Below are 20,738 nucleotides of genomic sequence, written 5' to 3' on the forward strand. Positions count from 1 at the left end.
CACATGGCTGACTGACATTAACTGAAAACAAACACAGTCTAAATTCTTTCCTGCAGTTTAGTTTCAGAAAGATGCCTTACAATAACAAGAAAAAGACACGCATACGAGTAATATATTATCAACCATATGCCACTTTTTAATTGGTCTGAGAAAAACACTTCAAACTGTATAGACAAACACATCCTCTTATTTGTGTTACAACATGCTTTTATAAAAATGGCTCCAGGGCTCCATTAAAAATAATACACAAATAAATCTCCATAGTCACAAAATTATTGTTACTACCGGTTTATGACCAGTTTTATCATGCATTAAAAATAGATACTATAAAATCCTAAATACTAGTGTATTTAAACCTTATCATAGTAAATAAAAAATAGCTAGTATACTACAGTTTATCAATCATTATAGAAAGACTGTACATTACATTAACAACGTGTTGTCCTTTAGCCTACCAATTTTTTTTCTACAGTTTACTACAGTATACTTCACGTATAGTACATTATGTTTCATGTGGGATTGTAACAATAACACGTTTACATGGTGAATGTTTGAAAGGGGCAAACATAGCTCATCTAAAATGTCCGCGCGCACATGAAATGGCCAAACATCAATGAGTTGAAACTTTCTCAACGACGTGTAATCTCTGTTTAATTTAACAGAGGACGTTATTGTTTTTTCTCTTTCTATGAGTTTATTTAAAAAAGAAAGTATGTTGTCTAGTAGGCTACACCTTAATGCACTTCTTGGATCTGCTTCGTGCGTTTCATTGAGGAGCGACCACGTGATGTTTTGCAATCTGTATCTGTTGTTAATAGAGCAAACGCTGAAAACAACCATAAAACGTTCCTGCTGGGACAAGTTTTTATGAATGGCATTTTTCCCTTCCTCGACTTTCCCCTTTTTGTGAATGAAAAACAACTGGTAACCTAGTAGGGAAAGCCCTTGGGATTCTCGAGCAGCGATTGGCTGGAAAAACGTAAGCCCCGCCTTCGACTGTTAAACGTTAAATATGACTGGTTGAAAGGTGTAGCGAGGTTTCATTCATAAGAAGGTCATTCATAGACAAAGACAAGAAATTTGAGCTCTTGAAAGGAAAAAAAATCCACCAATCAAAAATCCAGTGGACAAGCAAATATCTGACAGTGAGAAATAAAGCAACTTAAAGCCGGAACTTCGGAAGTAACAAAAAGTGTATTTTTTTCTGTCCCCAACACCATGTGGTCAGACAAACGGCATTAAAATACTCACATCATCGTATTTTCTTCGTATCTTTCTTCTTTTTGGGCCAATTTTAAATAACATACGCAATAGCCTATAATTCTTACACCACTACCAAAATCCAAAAAAAGAACGTGGCATATATCTCAGTAAAATCAGTTTAACCCTATAAAACCTTTTCCAACTCTGCAGTTAACACCTCAAAACTTCAATACAGCAAAGAATAGGTCTCGTGTAAGCTCAACAGAGATTTAGGAGCTCGCCTGTGTTTATACGCACACTGGTGTTTTTTGTGAATGAAGCTCATTACGTATGCAGCCTCCTCGCGCTCCATTCACAAACTGCTGCTGCTGCCTCTGTCCGTCTTCCTTCCCCTCTCAGTCTGCGTGGATCTCATTAAAACACAGCCAAATGACCACAAACGGTTAAGGCATGGATTATAAGATGGATGGATATCTGGATCAGCAAGTGCCTTATACTTTAGCTAATGTGAGTATTGGGTTTATTCACTTTTAAGCTTCGTCGGGCTTCATGCGGGGATGTTGTGGTGTTGCTTTATGGTCGTTGCATGTGATCTGTTTGAAGCGAGCGCCGTTGCGTTGAAAACTGTTTTCAGTTGGGGCGAAACAAAGCAAAACTGTCGCAGAAACTAAATGTTATGTTGTTTTTTTATGTATTGCAACTTTTGCTGAAATAGTAAAGTAAAAGCTTTTCTTACATTTGAATTGAACGTGTTTGTGTGTATCATAGAGAACGAGGGAAATCAAAACTTCCCTTTATATTCAGGATGATTTCATTTAAGTAAGCTAATTTAAACTGTTTGGTAATGTAAGATGTAATGCACACGATTGAGATGTGTTGTACATCAGCTGCAAGTGCTGTAAAAATAGTGGCTTTAAAAATACAATCCAACAAAATTACAGTGTCCTGACAGCGTCCTGTATTTTGAACCTTGTCATGGTACATTGTAACAATTATTTCCTTTTTATGGTTAATTTTCCAGATTTTTGTTTGTTGTGTCATTATTATCATTATTTTGATATGGTTTTTTTTGTTCTTATTTATTTGTTTTTATTTCACTTACAAAATGTACTTTCTGTTTCGTAGAGGTCGCAAGGAAATGGGCCCCTAAATAGACTCTTGATGGCAACAAAAAGGAAATACATGGACACCGAATTACCCCCTCAGGAATCTGAAGGTACATTGACAGAAAAAATATTTTTTTAAAATTGTTTTATTAAATACTATATTAGCTAAATGTTCAGGACGCCTTAGGGTGTCCAAGGTACAAGGGAAGTTTTCATAAATGCAATTGGTAAATTACTAAATAATGACAATATGTTTAACCGATTAGAAGATACAAGAATATTTATATTATAAATAAATAAAACAAATATTTGCAATAGTAGTTAAGAATGCAGCGTGGTAACGATTTGCATTTTTATTTCAGATCTCTTTCAGGATTTAAGCCAACTTCAGGAGACATGGCTCACCGAAGGTATGCATCTATTCTAAGCATGTATTGTGTGTCTATATTGTAATAAATATGTCCCTCTAGTGGCAGTGAGCAATGAAATGTCAAAGGAGGACAGGCAAGCAAGTGCACATTTTATGAATGGGACCTAAGGATTCATACAAATATAATAGGAAGGCGTTTTCAGATTAGGGTGGCGGTAACAAATAGCTCACAACTTGTACTTTAGAAATTGTTAGGGAAAAAACAATATAGTATTATAAAAGTCTTTATCAGGAGTCACTGATTTATCATATGATAATTCAACAATAAAAATTCGTGACACCCTTTTGGCACAAAATTATTTATTTGTTGATTTATTATTTAAAGCAATAAGCATCAGTTAATACATATTTGTATTGCATGAAACAGTCTAGGATGTTGTAAATGTGTCGCATGTTTAAAAAGTACCAAACAGGCCGTGATTACACAATGGCGTATATGCTACTTATATTGTAGTCCAATGGCTCTTAACACCAGTATATTGAGGCACCACAAACAAACAGGATCAAAGCTGAGTAGTGAGAAGGCAAATAGTTTAAATGAACCCTAGCAAAGCAATTTACTATGTACATGTACATTGGTGGCCAGAATCCTGCTGTTTTAAATTAATTATGCTGTATTGAAAATGTTGTCTGTATTGTAAAATATTTATTAGAAAGTGAATGCAATTGCAGTGAAATGATTTAATTTTTGTGCACATATAGCTTATCCTAGCACGTATTTCTGTATGTCCAGGATTTCAAATGCATGCAGCCAAAATGTCATATGGAGCTACAACTGTATTTTTAGCCTGAAAATGCAGGACAAAATTTTAAAATTCAGGTCCAAAACACAATGTTATATATATTTTTAAGTCTAAATAAAATAAAAAATTCAGGTCTATCAGCTATTATTATGCAGCGTTAAACTGTGAACTTCACACATCAGTCAGGAAACAATGGAAGCAATGGCCATAAACCAATAACAATGAGAACCATCCTAATGCCTGACTCCACAGCAAGTTCACTGAAATTTAACAGGTGTAATAGAAAAAGAGGAGCCAAGCTGCAATGACAATTGAACAAAATGATTTTAGTGTGAGAAGCAGGGAACACCTTTATAACTCACACACGCTTTCTATTGAAGAGTAGCCTAAACACGTTTTTGCCGGTAGTAACCTTTTCAATGATCCTGTTTGGAGGGAATAGCTTATAATCAGGTGATTATGATGAGTAATATGCTACATTGTTAAAACAGACAGTGCTGTAGGGACTTTTGCACTTTAAAGGATAGAATAAAAGTTTTTAATAGAAACGCTTGTACAGTCATGTAGTCTCTACTTTATAAGACAGACCTCCTGGCTCCTCCCAGGATCTGCTTGCCCCCCCAAAAGTCATTCAGGTTCCCTCTGAGAAAAGGAAACATGTCTCTACGCTTGCACAGACAAACTTTGGTCTTGTGCTGACTTGCATTTCAAAGCCCCTGACAAGATGTTCCTGGAAGCTTACTGGCTCGAAGCGAACACACACACACACACACACATACACACAGACAGACACTCCCACAGTTGCACACAGACACACGGTCTGATGTGACCACGTATGCCCTCGCATACCCGCACGCAGATTAATATAAACTGAGTCGAGATCGGGGTTAGTTTCAGACCTGCAGATTGTGGAGCTTGAGGCATCGAGATTCAAAGTAAAAAATCGCACAAGTTCCGTTTTCAGAAATGTTGAAACAAGTCTGAATGATTTATTGTTTGATACGATGGGCCAAATATTGGCCCCGGTTCTGACTCATAAAAACAGCTCAATGATCCTCCTCAGGGCAGAAAAGAAGAAAACTTAAATGGTTGTAATATAATTACAGTATAGCAGCAGGATAAGAGCAGCATCTATGAAATTAACCTCTTTTTTGAGCATGCTTAAAGGAACATCAGTACTGTTTCCGTCACACAGGAAGAGGCAGATTAATGTTAAGGACATGGATTTAAATCTCTAACATTCTGGTTTTCGGTGTTTATAGTCTGTTCGCTGAAGGAAGAGAAGGAATTAGTCCAAAAAAAAAGAAAAGCATGTTGAATTTTATATATATAATTTTAAATACTTTACTAAAAGTTTGGCTCTACATTAGGCCATTGTCTCTCTTTTTTATTTTTTGTTAAGTATTTATTTTTATCATTTAGTCCAGTATTACAAATGTCATGCCTATATTTAGACATACAGTATGGATTTGCATGCAACAAAAAAAACATGTAGATTATTGACTGTCATGCACAATTTTGCCAGGTTTATTACAAATAAGATTGATTCGCACTCCTGTATTTATTCTGGCTTTTAGGGCAAATCATCTGTGTTGCTTAGAGAAATTAACCGAGGTGTGAAATATTGCTTGGAGCTTCACACAAAGGTTTTGTTTCCATTATTGATCTTTTATGTCAGTAAGTTATGATTAAAATTCATTGCTAAGAATAGGAAGGAGATTGTCTATCGAAGTAGCGATTGTCTTCTTTTCTGTATGTAGACGTATATCCGAGTGAAACGTCCTCTCAATGACAAAAAAAATGTAGACGGGACTTGATTTCATCCATGGAGAACTGATTGGATTGTTGGAAGTTGGGCTATGTTGCTAATTGCTAATCGCTGCAATCTAGTCCCGGGCAGAAAGAAGTCTCCGAGCCCCGCCCCTTACGCCATTCCTTAAAGACAGTAAAGAGAGTTTTTGATAAAAGATTATGAGGGCACATAAAATAAAATAATAATATATTTTATTAATAATATATATATATATATAACTACAATATTCCAACTATTAAAGTTTTTAATTTAAATTTCATGGTGACTTTAAATTTTTACCTTTTTTTTAAGTACAATACTTTCATGACTTTAGCTCTATAAAATTGGGCTGCAAATGTACAAATACACAAAAAGTAGAGTCAGCGAGATTTGTATTAATACCCTTTATGAGACGTTATTGATTGTTTCTGTACATTATTACACAATCAATACGTAAGACGTATCCAATGCCTGTGTACATGTCAGCTGATTTTATCCAGCGTGACTTCTGAAAAGACACAGACCGTCATCGTCTGAAGCTGAACAGAATCTATTCAAGTTTTACTTTCTCCGTCAACACCAAAAGCACGTCTGAGTGCTTTGTCGGATATATGCTAATCTTACGATTACATGCATGCCGACGGTCCTACATAAAGAAGGGGATCAAAGTTATCTTTTCCTTAGTTAGCAACTCATTAAACTTTAAAAACACGCCGCACTCTTTCTTTTCTGCCTCTTTCGCTTGTACTTATCTGTTCTATTCTTTCTCTCGTTCCGTCTCGAACACTTATTGCGTGACCTTAAAAGCCATTCATCAAAGGCTTCAAAGCAGGTGATGAATTCCAGAACACTTCACCAAGCAGAGCTCATCCACATTGTCTGAGAAGGTCCTTCAGTTTTTTCTATGTGCACTGGAAGTGAACTTTAGTATTAAGGCTAGCTGGTGGATTTGCTCTCTTTTATACACTTGCAACGAAATGGGCTACATCAGTGTAAAAGTCAGTAAAAGTGTCACCGTTGGTAAAGGATGGACATCACTTCTTGCGGTCTGGCAATTAGTATGTTTAAATAAGCCCCCTATATGATATTTATCTGAACAACAAGTCTATTAAGTCGCCCGAAGGCAATTCCTCACTACAAAGGCGTGGGAGTGCCAGACGCTCAGCATTACAAAGCAGCAGCTTTTATGAATGAATCGATGATCTCACCTCGCCTTTCACTAAGTGCATTCAAAAGAAGCAAGGAGCAAATTTTGAGACAAGAGTAACAATAGCCCATCTACCGTTCATGTGATGGAATTCAGCAGTAATCAAGATATCCGCACACACACACACACATACGCATACACAACACTCAGCGGTGATATTGATTTGCTGCCCGTGAAAAAGTGCTGGCACATGGAAAAGTGGAGGTGAAGGTCATGGGCTGTCCAGAGACACTAACTCAGGTTTCACAGAGATGATGAAGGGAGACACAGGCTAGGCTAATGGACGGCCCATCCCTTCATCAAATCGGCGTGTCCATTTAGACAGTGCGTTCATAAGAAAAATGACTTTCAGAGTCTGATCTTTTAGTCACCGAGGGCAGAACGCGCGATCCACAGGAAACATAAATCCTAACCCCCAATAAAATATATTTAAAGCTTCCAACAAATTTAAGACGTGATTATTGATGTGATCATTTCTGGTTCATATTTTTACATTTTCTGATAGTAAATCTTTCTTTGAATGATTTTATCACTGACGTTTTTGGTGCTCCCCACAGCTCAAGTCCCCGACAGCGATGAGCAGTTTGTTCCAGACTTCCACTCGGAGAACTGTGAGTACAACTGATTTCAATTCATGCATCGAATAAACAGTAATGCAATTTTTGAAACCCGATAGCATGGGATGTAAAACAAACCCAGACGGTTTGTTCTCCAATGATTTGCTTAAAAACCGATTGATTGACGAATTGCTGGAGGCTGAGGCGTGGACGTTCTTAGAAAAGCAGTTCGGGCCTTGATACTTCATGACCTACTACTCTTACACTGACGCATTTGGATGTTCATACTAAAGAGTACCTTTCATTTGCATGGGGCTGAAAGGCTCAATTGAGCAGCTGAGGAAACCAGTAAAAGATTGCCTTTTGTGTCCATCAGAGGTGTAAATGGTAAAGCAAATTCCTGTACCGAAGCTGCCTTTATATTTTGTTGTGTCTCCTGTCAATGGCGTGCCGGGCTTTGTGTAAACAGTTCCTCTCCAACCTTTTGTTACAGCCATTCATAAACCTATTGGGCTGGGCATTTACCACGTTGGCAAGTCTGTTGTGGAAAACCTAGTGGCGGTTTTTTTAAGGGTTGCAGAGTTCATGTCATGAGTCATAGAAAACGAGATGTTTTTTTTCCAAAACATATTTGTAAGGCGAGCTTGGGCAGTGGCTTTGCAAAAAGAGGGAGGAGAGTCCGCGTCGCTCGTATGTGTGCAAACACTGCAGTAGAACCCCATTCCAGATCTGACCTCCAGTGACAGATGCTCCCCATAACATATTGTTCGTGTCTGTTGTGCAACAATGAGGGGGAGGAAGTAGAGATGAACTCTGGGGCAGGAAAGGGTCATGTCTACTTAACCCCATCAGGACATAACCAATCACCAGTCCTCTTTGGCATTGACAGCCTTTCCTAATACTAACAGAGGAGATGGGAGATCAGGCTGACAGGTCTGTCACATTAGTTAAGTGGAGTAAAGCTTTGACTGACAGCAACGCCTGCCCTTTCATTTACACTTAATGCGGTAATAACTCACCAGTGGGCACCAATTGAGGTTTCTCGTTTGAAAAAGGCTTCCCACATTTGCGGTCTCTAAAGCGTGGGTCAGTTCATGCCACCAGCTTAGATCCAAAAAGAGCAAGCTCACTGCTCATGCTTGATACATTGAAACTTGGTGAGATTAAGATGACATTCAGGTGAGTCAGATGTTTTGCTGAAGCGTGCCAGCGTGTTACGTTTCATAACCGACTCTTGGCCTTTTGTGTGTAAACACAAGGGTAGAACAAAACAAGATATATCGAGTCAAATGTTTAGTTGTTTTGTCAGTCAAGTTGTTTCCCGTCTGGGCACGACCGTGAGCCTTAAACTTTGGGACGAAGTGGAATGCCAGATAAAGGAGTGGGGGTGGTGGACATGTTGTGCAACACCTGCACATCTGGCAAATATATCCCCATTCTCTGTTTTTCCACATTGAGAGTCTCCATTTGCCGTAACTGTGACTTTTGTTTGTCATTATTAGCCGTGGTCTCTCATGCATAAATTGTCATTCAACTCGAGCGATAAACAAGAACATGCCTAGTTTGACTAGTTCCATATTTGGGATCATTACTACGTTGAAAGCTTCTTCTAAACGGCTCCTACGCTTTTTTAGACTAGACAAACTTTTGGGAGTGGCCGAAGGCTACAATAAATCATGAAGCAAAAATTGTGACAAGTGTAGATTTAGTTTTTTCCTTTAGTGCTTTACGATTATTTGTACTTAAATCATGTCAAGCTGTTTTTTTTTTTAAAAGTGGTTATATAATATTTGTGTTATCCTAATTGTCCTAATTTTATAATGACAACTATACTCTTAGGAATATGTGCCATTTCTACCCAGTCTCATGTAGATGCGTATAAATAGCACGAAGTTTAAAAATCGTGCAATACATATACGCCAAATTCCACTTTTGCGTGCATATGATACAGTCCTTCCTATTCACTTAAACGGCACATCTTTTTTTTGTTTTATTTACAGGTTTCTAAATTTTTTGCTTGGGTTTAGGGTTAGATTTGAGATTTGCTTAAGGAGGTTATTTAATATACAGGTTTCTTCTTGTTTTTGTCTATATTTAAGCTTTGGTCGCTTGGAGTTGGGGTTAGAATTGGGGTTTGGGTTAGGATGGGATGTCATTTTTATATAACAAAAAGTTGTTCTAACCCTAAACCCAAGCGAAAATGGTAAAAAAAAGCCAAAAAATTGAGAAACCAACAAATAAACCGACAAAAAAGATGTGCTGTTTAAGTGAATGGAAAGGACCGGCGTATCATATTGTATGCACGCCAAAGTGAAATTCGGCATATGTATTCCACAATTTTCACATTTTGTGCTATTTATACGCAACTCCGTGAGACTGGGTTGGCCATTTTGGTACAGATATGTACCTTTGAGGTACCAATATGTGCCTCTAAAGTACCAATGAGTACCTTTGAGATAACAGTATGCACCTTTTAGGTACAAAAGTGTACAACTTTTGTACCTTCTTTTTTCTGTAGACAGATTCATTGGCAAGCTTTATACTTAAACCCGATGAGTTGGTTTCCCGGACAGGGATTATCTTAAGGCAGGACTAGGCTTAGTTTAAATATGAAATATAACTTGTTTTAACAAACATTCCTTACTAAAACAGCATTACTTGTATGCAAAACAAGGGCACTAATGTATTTTAAGATATGTCAGTGCAAGTTGTTTTCAGTTTGGACAGCTCTTAAATTTATTTTAGTCTAGAACTAGTCTAATCCCTGTCTGGGAAACTGCCCCTAAACCTCACAATTTTTTATTTATCTAAAAATAAAATCTTTTTCCATTGCTTGTAATACAATGTAATGCTTAATAACGTAAGATATTTTGTTTGAAAAACACAATACTTTAAAAAAGCAGTTTAAAGATAAAAAATCTTAATGCAACTTTTAGTGGCGAGAAAATGACCACCCTGCAAAATCAATATTGTGAATGATATGAAGCACACTGTGTGGATTATGAAATGTACGTGGTCTTGTTTGTAATAGCACTCGAGTGAATTCTTTCTACCATTCATGAAAATGCCCGAGAGCAGAAGAGACTCCACCCTCCTGGTTCCTTTTTCTGAATGAGTCTTTAACTCCACCCCCATCCTGTTTCTCCTCAAACTGTACCGAAATGTGCAAAATGCGGAGTGCCTTCCCTCTGCTTTTCTTGCTCTCTCCCAACACTGAGTGTTCCAAGATGTGAGTTAATCCAGCAAATGCTGTGTTGTGAGAGCCATTGTTTGGTTTTGGGCCTTGTAGTAATTATATAGGAAGTCGTGGTTATAAATCCACTTCCAAAATAGAGTCTGCAGGGGAGAAAAAAAGAAAAGAGACAAGCAGATAGAGCCATGCAGATGGCTTTCTGAATTTACAGTCTCGAGTTTGTTTGTATTGCTTAGGACTTCCGTTCGCTTTCTCGACGTGTCTGATATATCGCTGGATGGTTCGTGCTCGGCCCCATCCCCCCGCCCCTAACAAAATATGCGGCTCTACGGCTCTCGACTTTCCAAAATACAGCTGCTACGCAACAAAGTCTGCAAAAACATCCTCAGGAGTGCCAGAAATGTACAGAGAGCAGTCACTCAACCCCGTAGAGGGGGACGGCCTTTCCTCTTTCACAAACTTTTTGCAGAGAAATGAGCCGCACGCGTAAACACACACACAGACACACGCGCACGTTTAAGCCCCACATTTTTTATGAATGGGCTGGTTGTGAGGGACTGGCTGAGGCAGCACATTGAGTGAAAACGAAATCTCCATTCATGAATTGGGCTGGCGGAGAGCAGCGCTGTTCAATGCAGCCTGTTTGCTTTTTCAACTTTTTTCTTTCTTTCTTTCTTTCTTTCTTTCTTTCCTTCCTTCTTCCTTTCTTTCTTTCTTTCTTTCTTTCTTTCTTTCTTTCTTTTCTAAAGACTGTCCATTTCCTAAAATTATGTTTCCTTTTAAGGCAGAAATTATGTTTCCTTTAACTGCAATGCAGTTTGGACATTTGTCTAAAAACATGTGTCCGTATTTTTAAAGCTGGTGTGTGGTGTTGCAACAGCTTCCACATGCTATTTTGCAGGCTTAGGTGCAGCCAGTGAGGCAAAGCCTTTGGTCATTGAATAGACAGCAGTGTGTATTTTACTATATCAGTATGGTATTGAGTGAAGTTGGGCGGGGGTTACTCTAAACCTACCCAGGAAATTGTTTTCCCCCCTTCTCTACTCTCAACAGGGGGATCTTTTCGCCCCTTTCCCCCACTAGGAAATTGGAAATGAGGGCTAATGATAACAGCACACACGTATCATAATATGCACACATTGACAGACATCAGAGACCTGGAGCCTGTACCCATGACTACAGTGATTCTCCAGTGTTCAATCTCCCCTCAAAATAACGCTTATTAAAGGTTTTGTAAAGAACCTTTAACATCCACAGAGCCTTTCTGATTCTCTAAAGTAGATAAAAAAGTCTTTCTGTCTATAAATAAGAAAGAGACAATGCCTAAATGGTTCTTTGGGGAACCAAAAATGGTTCTTTTATAGCATCCCTGTAATGCTGCATTTACACCAGCCGCGGTAGAGGTGTCAAGTGCGAGTGATTTCAATGTTAAGTCAATGTGAAGATGTGTTGACGTGCGTCTGGAGGTCTCGCGGCGCGTATGAGGCGTTTAGTGCGGAAGATGCGATTCTGCCTCATTCGCGCGTCTAGTTCGCGAATTGAGTGTTCCGCGGCAAACGTGCAAGTTGAAAAATGTTTACTTTGGCGGAAAGCGTTATAACCAATCAGGAGCTTGTTTTAGTAGTGACGTGATTACAGAAAGCCAGCGGAGTCGCAGAAGCCCCTCCCATGACGTGAATTTCCACGTGAATCTCTCGAGGACTAGAGTTTCACGCGCGAATGACGTGAGTACACTCAAACTGTACAAACTTCAAACTAGGCGCGGTAGACGCGATTTTGACACCTCAAACGTGTAAACGCAGCATTAAGAACCCTTACCGTGGGTTCACACCAGCCACGTTTGAGGCGTCAAAATCGCGTCTACCGCGCCTAGTTTGCCGCTTGAACAGTTTGAGTGTACTCTCTTCATTCGTGCGTGAAAGCAGCGTATGAAATTCTAGTCATCGAGACATTCACACGGAAAATTTGTGTCATGGGAGGGGCTTCTGCGACTCCGCTCGCTTTCTGTAATCAAGTCACTATTAGAGCAAGCTCCTGATTGGTTAACGTGATGTGTTTTTCCGCCAAAGTTCAAAATTTGCAAACGTGCGCATTTGCCGCGCCGCGTTAAATGCCTCATTCGCGTTGCGAGAGCTCCAGACGCGCGTCACCGCCTCTTCACATTGACTTATCATCGAAATCACTCGCGCTTGATGCCTCTACCAAAAAACGGTTTGTATTTGGTAACCTTACTATAGGGAGAAAATAAACAGCGCGGGTCGATAAACGTCACGTCACTCAAAAGTGAAATGTGTATTACAACTTACCAGGTTGCCCAGTGTCCTCCCTGACACTTCCAAGCGAGGTCCTTTTTATTCCTGTCTCTATAGAAATAAGAACTTGTGTCGTATAGCTCCGGGTGACTGCTTACGGATAATATCAAAGTGTTCCTTCGTGTTGAATGAGTGACTGCGGGCGGGCTGCCGCCACAGCAGCAAGCAGGCTCCTGATTGGTTAATGCGGTGCAAAAATCCACCAAATATCCAATTTGTCAACTCGGGCGTCAGCCGCAAATTCGAACGCAAAATGCACAAAAAGAACTAGACGCGTGAATGAGGTAGAATGGTCTACTGCTCCGCGCTAAACGCCTCATTCACGCTGCGAGACCTCCAGACGTGCGTCAACGCGTCTTCACATTGACTTAACATTGAAATCACGTGCGCTTGATGCATATACCACGGCTGGTGTAAACGCAGCACCTTTATTTGAAAGATTATAGACAAGTTGTTTTTTCTTAGCTAATAATGGAAGTCATCACTTGGTCTAAATAATGGCTTCTTCCAGTTTACTGGTTCAGCAAAATCTCACGGCAGGTCTCATACTGAAAAAGCAATGATGGATCCATTGATCCAGAGTGATCTAGATCAAGCACCTTTAGAAAAAGTTGAGTGTTTCTTTATCTCTCCCTGTCTGGATAATTAAGATATTGCCATAGATGGGACACGTGGAGGCAAGCAATTTCTCACGAGCTTGACAGAAATCCGATGGCCAGGTGTTATCTTGCTTTGGAGATAAAACGGTCTCTCTCTACACATCTCCGTTGTGGATGTCTGTCTCTACTGTAGGGTTCATTATATGATTTCTACAATGAGCAGAAAATCAATATACGCATTAAAGATTAAGTGGGGATTGCTATATATTGAGAGAAGATGAAGGTGATGTTGAGCATTTGATTACTCCTTACATATATGAATGTGTATATGAATTTTGCATCGGGTGACATCATTCTTACTTTTTTTTCTCACTTTTTTAATTATTTATTTTTAAATCAGGATGGTGCGTTTCTATTCTTAGCTAAAAATGTCATGGGATTTCGTGGAAACAAGTTCTGGTTTAAAAAGGAAGCGATACTGTGGAGTTAACAGAAATGTGACGAATGTTAGTCGAGCCACATGTCTTCAACAAATCTCATCCACACCCATACGACGTGGCGTTTATACAAAAAACACTTAAATGCAATAAAACGCTTGAGCTAAAACCGTGTTACAAACAAAGTATGTGTTGAGTGGATGCAAATTCAGTCTCGCGCGGGACATTGTGTCTGTCGGTTTCTACATGTCCCGTCATTCAGGTTTGTCAACAATCTTCTTTTAGCTACTAAAAGCCATCTGAAACCCAACAGAGAAGACGTCGTAAGTGGACGTCTAACCTATATGCCAACCTATTGCAGTTAATATGGAAAACCCCTGGCCATCACCATCCGAAATCAAACTTCCTCTTTTGTTTGTAATGTATCGCACCCTCTGTCTTTCATTTTTTATGGTGTTGACATGAACGCCACATGTCCAGCATGTGTTGCTGCTCTCTGCGAGATGACAGAATTGTTTTTGTAAAACCTTTGGCTAAAGAGTCCCCTTTTATCATTTTGTCTCCCTTCCCGGACTTTCTGCAATGGTGTATTTACATAAACCTCCCCAAAGGAGCAAAAAAGCAAATTGACAGCTGAGCCTCTTTTCTAGATTTAAACAAAACATCACCACAATCACGAAAAATAGTTTTAATAAATCATTTAAAAACATAAAACAGTTTGGATTTTGCTTTGTTAAACGTATAAAATAGAAAGCTGTTAAAGAATTTTTTTGCATAACAACTTGTAGATTTATAAATATGTATATGGCACTCATAGCAGATTGTTACTAATATTATAATGTGGATTGAAAATTTTAGGTTTTAATTTAGTTTAACTAAATTTTTAATTTGTAAGACTTTCAACAATAGGGCATTTTTAAAATACATCAATAGGATTTTTATTCATCACTGTTTCACTATATTGTCACTTGTGATTGCATTTAACCACTGATGTACTTTCTAGTGCTTAAAGAGAACCAGGCGAGCTTTGAGGGCCGTGTTAAGTGGGCTGCCCAAAATCAATACTGCCATTTTAACCTTAAAACCAGTCTGACATAATTGGCATTCTTGTTCCTTTATTGATTTGTAACTGTTGGTCTCAAATGGCTAGTGGGAAGCCAGGTGGCATCTCTTCACTGACCATCCAGCAGCCTGTTATTATTATGCAAAATCAGATTTTGTCACAACATTAGCTCAAATATCAAACACACGTGAATGACGGGCTCACACCAGACCAGACTAAGCTCAATGCAATGGTCACAGTTTCATAAACAATCTTTCTGGACAGAATAATTGTGTTTTAACTGCAGGCCAAGGCGGTCATGATCCTCTGGTAGAATATGATGTGTTTATAATCTTGATATATTATATATACTCAAAGCTGACTATGTGCATGTTGAGTTGATGAGAAGTTGGGCTCAACTTTAGCTGTCATGAGATGAAAATTTCCAGGTCGTAATCCTGACATGAATATACAATACACACTTTAAAACTGTCCAGATAATCAGTAGTGTTGAGGTGCAAGTCAAAAAATAGAGCTGAGTTCAGATTCAGCTTTAAATCAAACTGAAATCTGGTTATTTTTACGAAGCATTAAAGTCAGAGACTATAGGAACCTATAGGAACCCCCACTTAAAAGAGCCTTGCGATGCAATACTTGTACCTTTTTCTCATTTCTGAGGACTAGTCAGGAAGGAATTATTTTAATATTTAATTGTTTAATTCAAATTTTTTGAAGTTTGAAATTGTTGTATGTCATACATTTTCATGCGCGAAGGGATGCATCCTACACAAGGGGGATCCGAAAAGTTTGAGAACCACTCCTCTAGAGTATCAAATGTAGTTAAAGCAAGAAACTCGAGTCTGCTATCAAAAGGGAAATCAATATCTCAAAAAATCTTAAACGTATCCCGAAAATAAACGAAAAGGCATGATGTTTTTGTATTAAAAATGAATCACCCAAGACACTTTCAGAGGGCAATCCCCCAGAATTTTTTGTCGTGCCACCGTGGCTCAATCTGTCACAGCTGGTGGATCTTTTTTGTTGTTTGGGGGCAGAGGGGGTATCCAGGTCCTGAGATTTGTTTGTGGTGGGAGTGGACTGAATAGCCCTCCATAATGATCCCCTACTTCCTAAAGCACTCAACCATGACCATCACCTTTCACTCCCCATCCTTCACTGAATCCTACTATTTACATATGTAAAGTTCAGCCCCCGCCTTCAGCCCAGCCTGTCACTATAGGCTCATCCTGAATGGAGACACTCCTGTCATTAAGGTACAATGCTACTGGTTTTTCACACTTTTAGATGGATCTTGAAGGAAGGTGTGAATGTTAAAATCAGGCACTAGAAATCTACATAGTCTGGAGACAAGCATCTAAACAAGAGGTGTCAAACTCATTTACGTTGAGTGCCCGATTGGCCAAAACATCACCCTTATGCGGGATAATTTTTTTATTTGCGCTTGCCCAACACATGCTGTCCGAGTCTAAGTCCAGAATAAACTTTATGCAGCTTTAACAAGTGATACTGAGGTAAACCACTTTTAATATTAAATTCTAAATATTAGCCTAACAAAGCAGCAATATTGACAAGATAATGAAAACTGGTAGTTTCATTTTATATAAGGTTGTCAAACGATTAATCACGATTAATCGCAAACAAAATAAAAGTTTGTGTTTGCATAAAATATGTGTGTGTGTAATGTGTGTAACTTTTATGTATATATAAATAATGTACACACACATGTATGTATGTATTTAAGAACAGTGTTGGGGAAAGTTACTTTTAAAAGTAATGCATTACAATATCAAGTTACTCCCTAAAAAAGTAACTAATTGCGTTACTTAGTTACTTTTCATGGAAAGTAATGCTTACATTATTTTTTGTTACTTTTGCATTACTTTTTCTGGGCTGAGGCTTGATCTCTTTTAGGCATTGCAGGTGTTTTTTTATGACTGAAAAGTTCTGCATTCAGAAATTGCATATTTCATCACAAAAATGTCTAGCTCTGGCCTGCCATCTCGGTTTCTGACTCAAACTGTTGCCACACAGGGCTATACGCATAGAGTGCATAATGTGACTACGTTTAGTTTAATTCAGTACATATTTTTTATCAAATTGTTTAAACTAAAAAAGTAACTTGCATTACTTTTTTGAAAAAGTAACTCAAATATTAATGTGTACATTTAAAAGGTAATGTGCTACTTTACTCGTTACTCATATATAAATTTATACCTGTATGTGTGTGTATTTATATATACATAAACTTTTATTTTGTATGCTATTAATCGTGATTAATTGTTTGACAGCCCTAATTTTATATTTGACATTTTTACTTGCGAATGTTGTCACTGTTGGTGTAAATGACAAATCTCAAAATATAAAAATCAACTGGGTTGCAAATAAAAAACTTGCTGCTTTAGAAAGCTAACAAGCAAAACTTTATCTCTGTCAGAAAAAATGGCCTTAGATGTCACTGGGGTGGCACCCTTTAAAAAAATACACCTTTGCACCCTAAAGAGCTCATTTTAGTCCCTCAAAGGTATATATATATATTGGTACCAAATGTATACCAAAATGGTATTTGGCCCCTTTTTTGACATTTTTTTCTAATAGTGTTGCTGTCCTATTTTTGTTAGAATAGAATAAAAAATAACTAAATCCTCATATAATAAAGAACGCCTTTTAAGAAAGATTTTCTTAAATCATTTTAATCCAGACTGGACACCGTGTTTTTCCAAATTTATCTAGGCCTATATTACTACTACAATAACATAGTAGGCCTGGATTATGTTTCTATTCAATCCCACATTAAATTAAATTCAAACCCATATTTATTCAATTTAAAACCATATCAAAGTAATTTATTTGACTTTGACTGGTTGTAATGGTCAGCTCTAAACTCTTTTATTATCATTGCCTACGCACTTTACAGGACCAGAAGAAAGAATATCTAAACATTTCACAGATATGTTACGTTCCACATTTAGGATCACGACCCCCTCCAATTCCAGAGAAACAAAACGTAGGAAATATGAGCGGTTTTGGGGAACAGTGATGTGACTTTCAAGTTAATCGTAAAGAAAGAAAGCAGAAACTGAGAACTCTGAGCAAACTGCACCAAATAAAGAACAAGAGGTTCCTTCATTGTCATCTTAGTTTACTATTCTGCCATGCATCTATAAACTAAGAGAGATTTAAAGACGGACGGATGTGCCTTGATAATGTTATCCCATGACAGAAATCCTTTCAGCCAATGGTTTAGTCATTTTATCAAATGTATTAAGGATCACAGCTTTACCACAGATTAAATGTTTAAAATATAATATTCATCAGACATTCAACAAAGTATCATTTTAGATTATACAGTGATTCTTCTGTGATTTATGTATGGACAAAAATAATTGATTTTAATATGTTTTTTTTAATGTGTCTGGTTAAAGAAGCACTCATATATGCTTTCTCTTATCTGTTCTCTTTCTATTTGAGTTCAAATAAAGGAACTGGGGTTATGACGGTGTTACAGTAAAGCAAGGCCTTTCCTCTTTTTTTTTCTTTTGGTTTTTATGAATGAAATATGTAATTATTCGTGTCTGTGCTTCAGCCTGTTCTGTCAGGTCTGCGCCCACGACAATCAACACATAAACAGCCATAAACAGAGCTGCCGCTCAGCTGGGAGAGCACAGCTGCTGCTGTTTACCCTTGTCGGCCCAGAAAAACATCCTGTACCGTGTAGTCTTCGAGCTGGGCTGCTCCCTTTCAATAATAAACAGCACAGCGGTTTAGACCCAGACCCCACGCACGCTGGGTGGCACCTCTGCTACTCTTCAACTAAATGCCAAAATCCCCTTTAAAAGCTGGGCTGAGCAAACTGAAGAAACGCAAAAATTCTTATGTAAATCACCAGCTGCTGGTGCGTTTATAGGACAGGACTCATTTGACCACAGAGCACTGTTTGTGCTTTGAAAGTCAAAAGATTAAAAGAAATCAAAAAGAAGAGTTATGCATGTGAACTTTCCTAAAAGTCCCTATTTTCAATAAGCATTAATACAATTTGGGGGGACTTTTGAGAGACAGATTGGTCTTAGCTACTGAAATTATCCTTAGATGAAGAAATAACTCAACGGCAATGGCAGCAGGGAAACTGTCAGAAAAATGGTCAAAAACAGTCCCACACTGTCACTTGGACTGTACCCTATTAAAAAGCACTCCTAAAGACTTCATATTAGTATATCAGAGGTACATACTGGTACCAAACATACAGTATAAGTGCATAAAAGGTATTGATTCCAAATGTATACATATCTAAATGGTACGTATTATGACCCCTTTAAAGGGTACTGCCCCAGTGGGACCCCTTTTTTTGACCGCTTGCCATGGTTTTGTGCATTCGGATAGCAGTTTTGGCAAGCTAGTTGATGTTTATTTCTATAACTGTTTATGAGTGCCTTTGAAGTTGAGTTCATGGGACATAATGGGTTTTACTAAATCTAGGTGAGAAGTTACAGACATTTGCTTAAATGTTTGTGTGGGTGTGCGGATATGATTACAAGTTTGCATGTCGTACAGCCCTCAGTTTAGTTAAGGACGAACCAAATGCTTTTAAGTTGCTTATCTATAGTTTTCTTGTGAATCATTGATATTGTACAGCATTTTTAGGGCAGACAGAAGTGTTTGGCTCTGTTTGATGTGTCAAGGAGGAATTAACAGGAATGTGGTTAATTAATGAACCCGTTTCTCTCTGTACCACAGCAGTGGCATTTCACAGCCCGCCGGTGAAGATCAAGACAGAGCCGCAGAGTCCCGGATCAGACCCCAGCCAGTCCTGTAGCCACAAGCAGACCTTCAGTTACCCAAATGGAGAGCAGTGCCTTTATGCCAGGTCAGTCAAATCAACCCTAGCAAAATCTTTGTGCTAGATACCTCAAAGGCCCTGTCCCAAATGGCACACTCCGGACTTGTGGTCCTCCTCAGAGTCCACCCTTTGATGACATCATGTAGTCCAGACTTTAGGAACACTTGATGCGAGTCCACGTGGGTGCACCGGAGTCGTATTTTGGGACAGACTCGAGCATCACACCGGAAATATGTAGAGAAGTTGCCCGTCAGTGTGAACTCCTCCCTTCCGTCATCTGATTGGTCTGATCGCTCTTTCGCAAGGACTTCTGGGTTGGTAAAGTGCGCGAAGCCTGCATCAAGGGGGCAAAGGAGGCGCTGATGAGCACACTTCAAAGCGTAAAAATGACAGATGGAACACCCTACGGACTCGTGGACTAAGCGAGCACGCCCAATTTAAGGCCACGAGACCGAAAGTCCAAATGAAGTGCGCCATTTGGGACAGGGCCACATACGCTCCAAATGAGTGTTTCTTTAACTGTGAGCACTTCTGACTTTTAACTTTTTCCCCACCATTGACAAGTTATCTCGTCAATTAAGAGAAAACATTTGCATAAAAATTTTTTCCTGATGAATTTTTATGGTAATCCACAATTATCCACTAGATGGATAATCCCCAATTTATGGAAAAAAAAACATTATTTACTAATTTTAAACTCTGTGTATGTTTTGATAGTCGTTCTGAATCTGATCTCTAACAAAATTCTGTCACAAAAATGCAATTATTTTAGCTTTTTGCTAAAAAAAATAATTTTTAAAGAAAAATACTCATATTTAAGAGTTTACGTATGAGCAGAGAAAAAATATAGATAGGATGAAAGTTTTTTTCCCGTTTTGTTTGTTTAAAAGCAGAGGGTCTGTTCTTTCATTTGATATATTTGTATATTTGATGTATTTATATATTTTTATATTTTCCATTTTCCTGGAAGGCATTTTGTGAAACTTTTTTAAAAAACACAAAAAATGCTGGCAGGCAACTTTTCCAAAAATGGCTGGCAGGGAATGAGTTAAAAAGTATACCCCATAATGTAATCTCATCTCACCAAAATCCTTTCTCTTACAAAGTCTGATGTCAAAGCTAAAGCATTACTTTTTTACGTCTCTTGCACAAAAAAACTGATCAAGCTTTATAATAATACTAATTGGAAAACAAGTACAGCAACTTCAAATAAACGTTTATGATGTTTTTGACACCAACAATAAAAGGTAAAAACCATAAAG

At 38.3% G+C, this 20,738-nt stretch overlaps 1 protein-coding gene across 1 annotated transcript in view; it reads left to right on the top strand.

The window, feature by feature from the left end:
• Window positions 1-1,015: 1,015 nt before the first annotated feature.
• The window catches only part of etv4 (ETS variant transcription factor 4), a 34,542-nt gene continuing 14,819 nt past the window's right edge, over window positions 1,016-20,738 (top strand). The window contains exons 1-5 of the mRNA XM_055175350.2: window positions 1,016-1,710; window positions 2,329-2,419; window positions 2,672-2,719; window positions 7,039-7,092; window positions 19,374-19,503. Coding sequence (XP_055031325.2) covers window positions 1,654-1,710; window positions 2,329-2,419; window positions 2,672-2,719; window positions 7,039-7,092; window positions 19,374-19,503 — 380 coding nt within the window. The 5' untranslated portion in view covers window positions 1,016-1,653. The remainder of the gene's footprint in view (window positions 1,711-2,328; window positions 2,420-2,671; window positions 2,720-7,038; window positions 7,093-19,373; window positions 19,504-20,738) is intronic.

Source organism: Misgurnus anguillicaudatus, chromosome 4, assembly GCF_027580225.2.
Source record: "Misgurnus anguillicaudatus chromosome 4, ASM2758022v2, whole genome shotgun sequence".
In the NCBI taxonomy this organism is placed as follows: domain Eukaryota; kingdom Metazoa; phylum Chordata; class Actinopteri; order Cypriniformes; family Cobitidae; genus Misgurnus; species Misgurnus anguillicaudatus.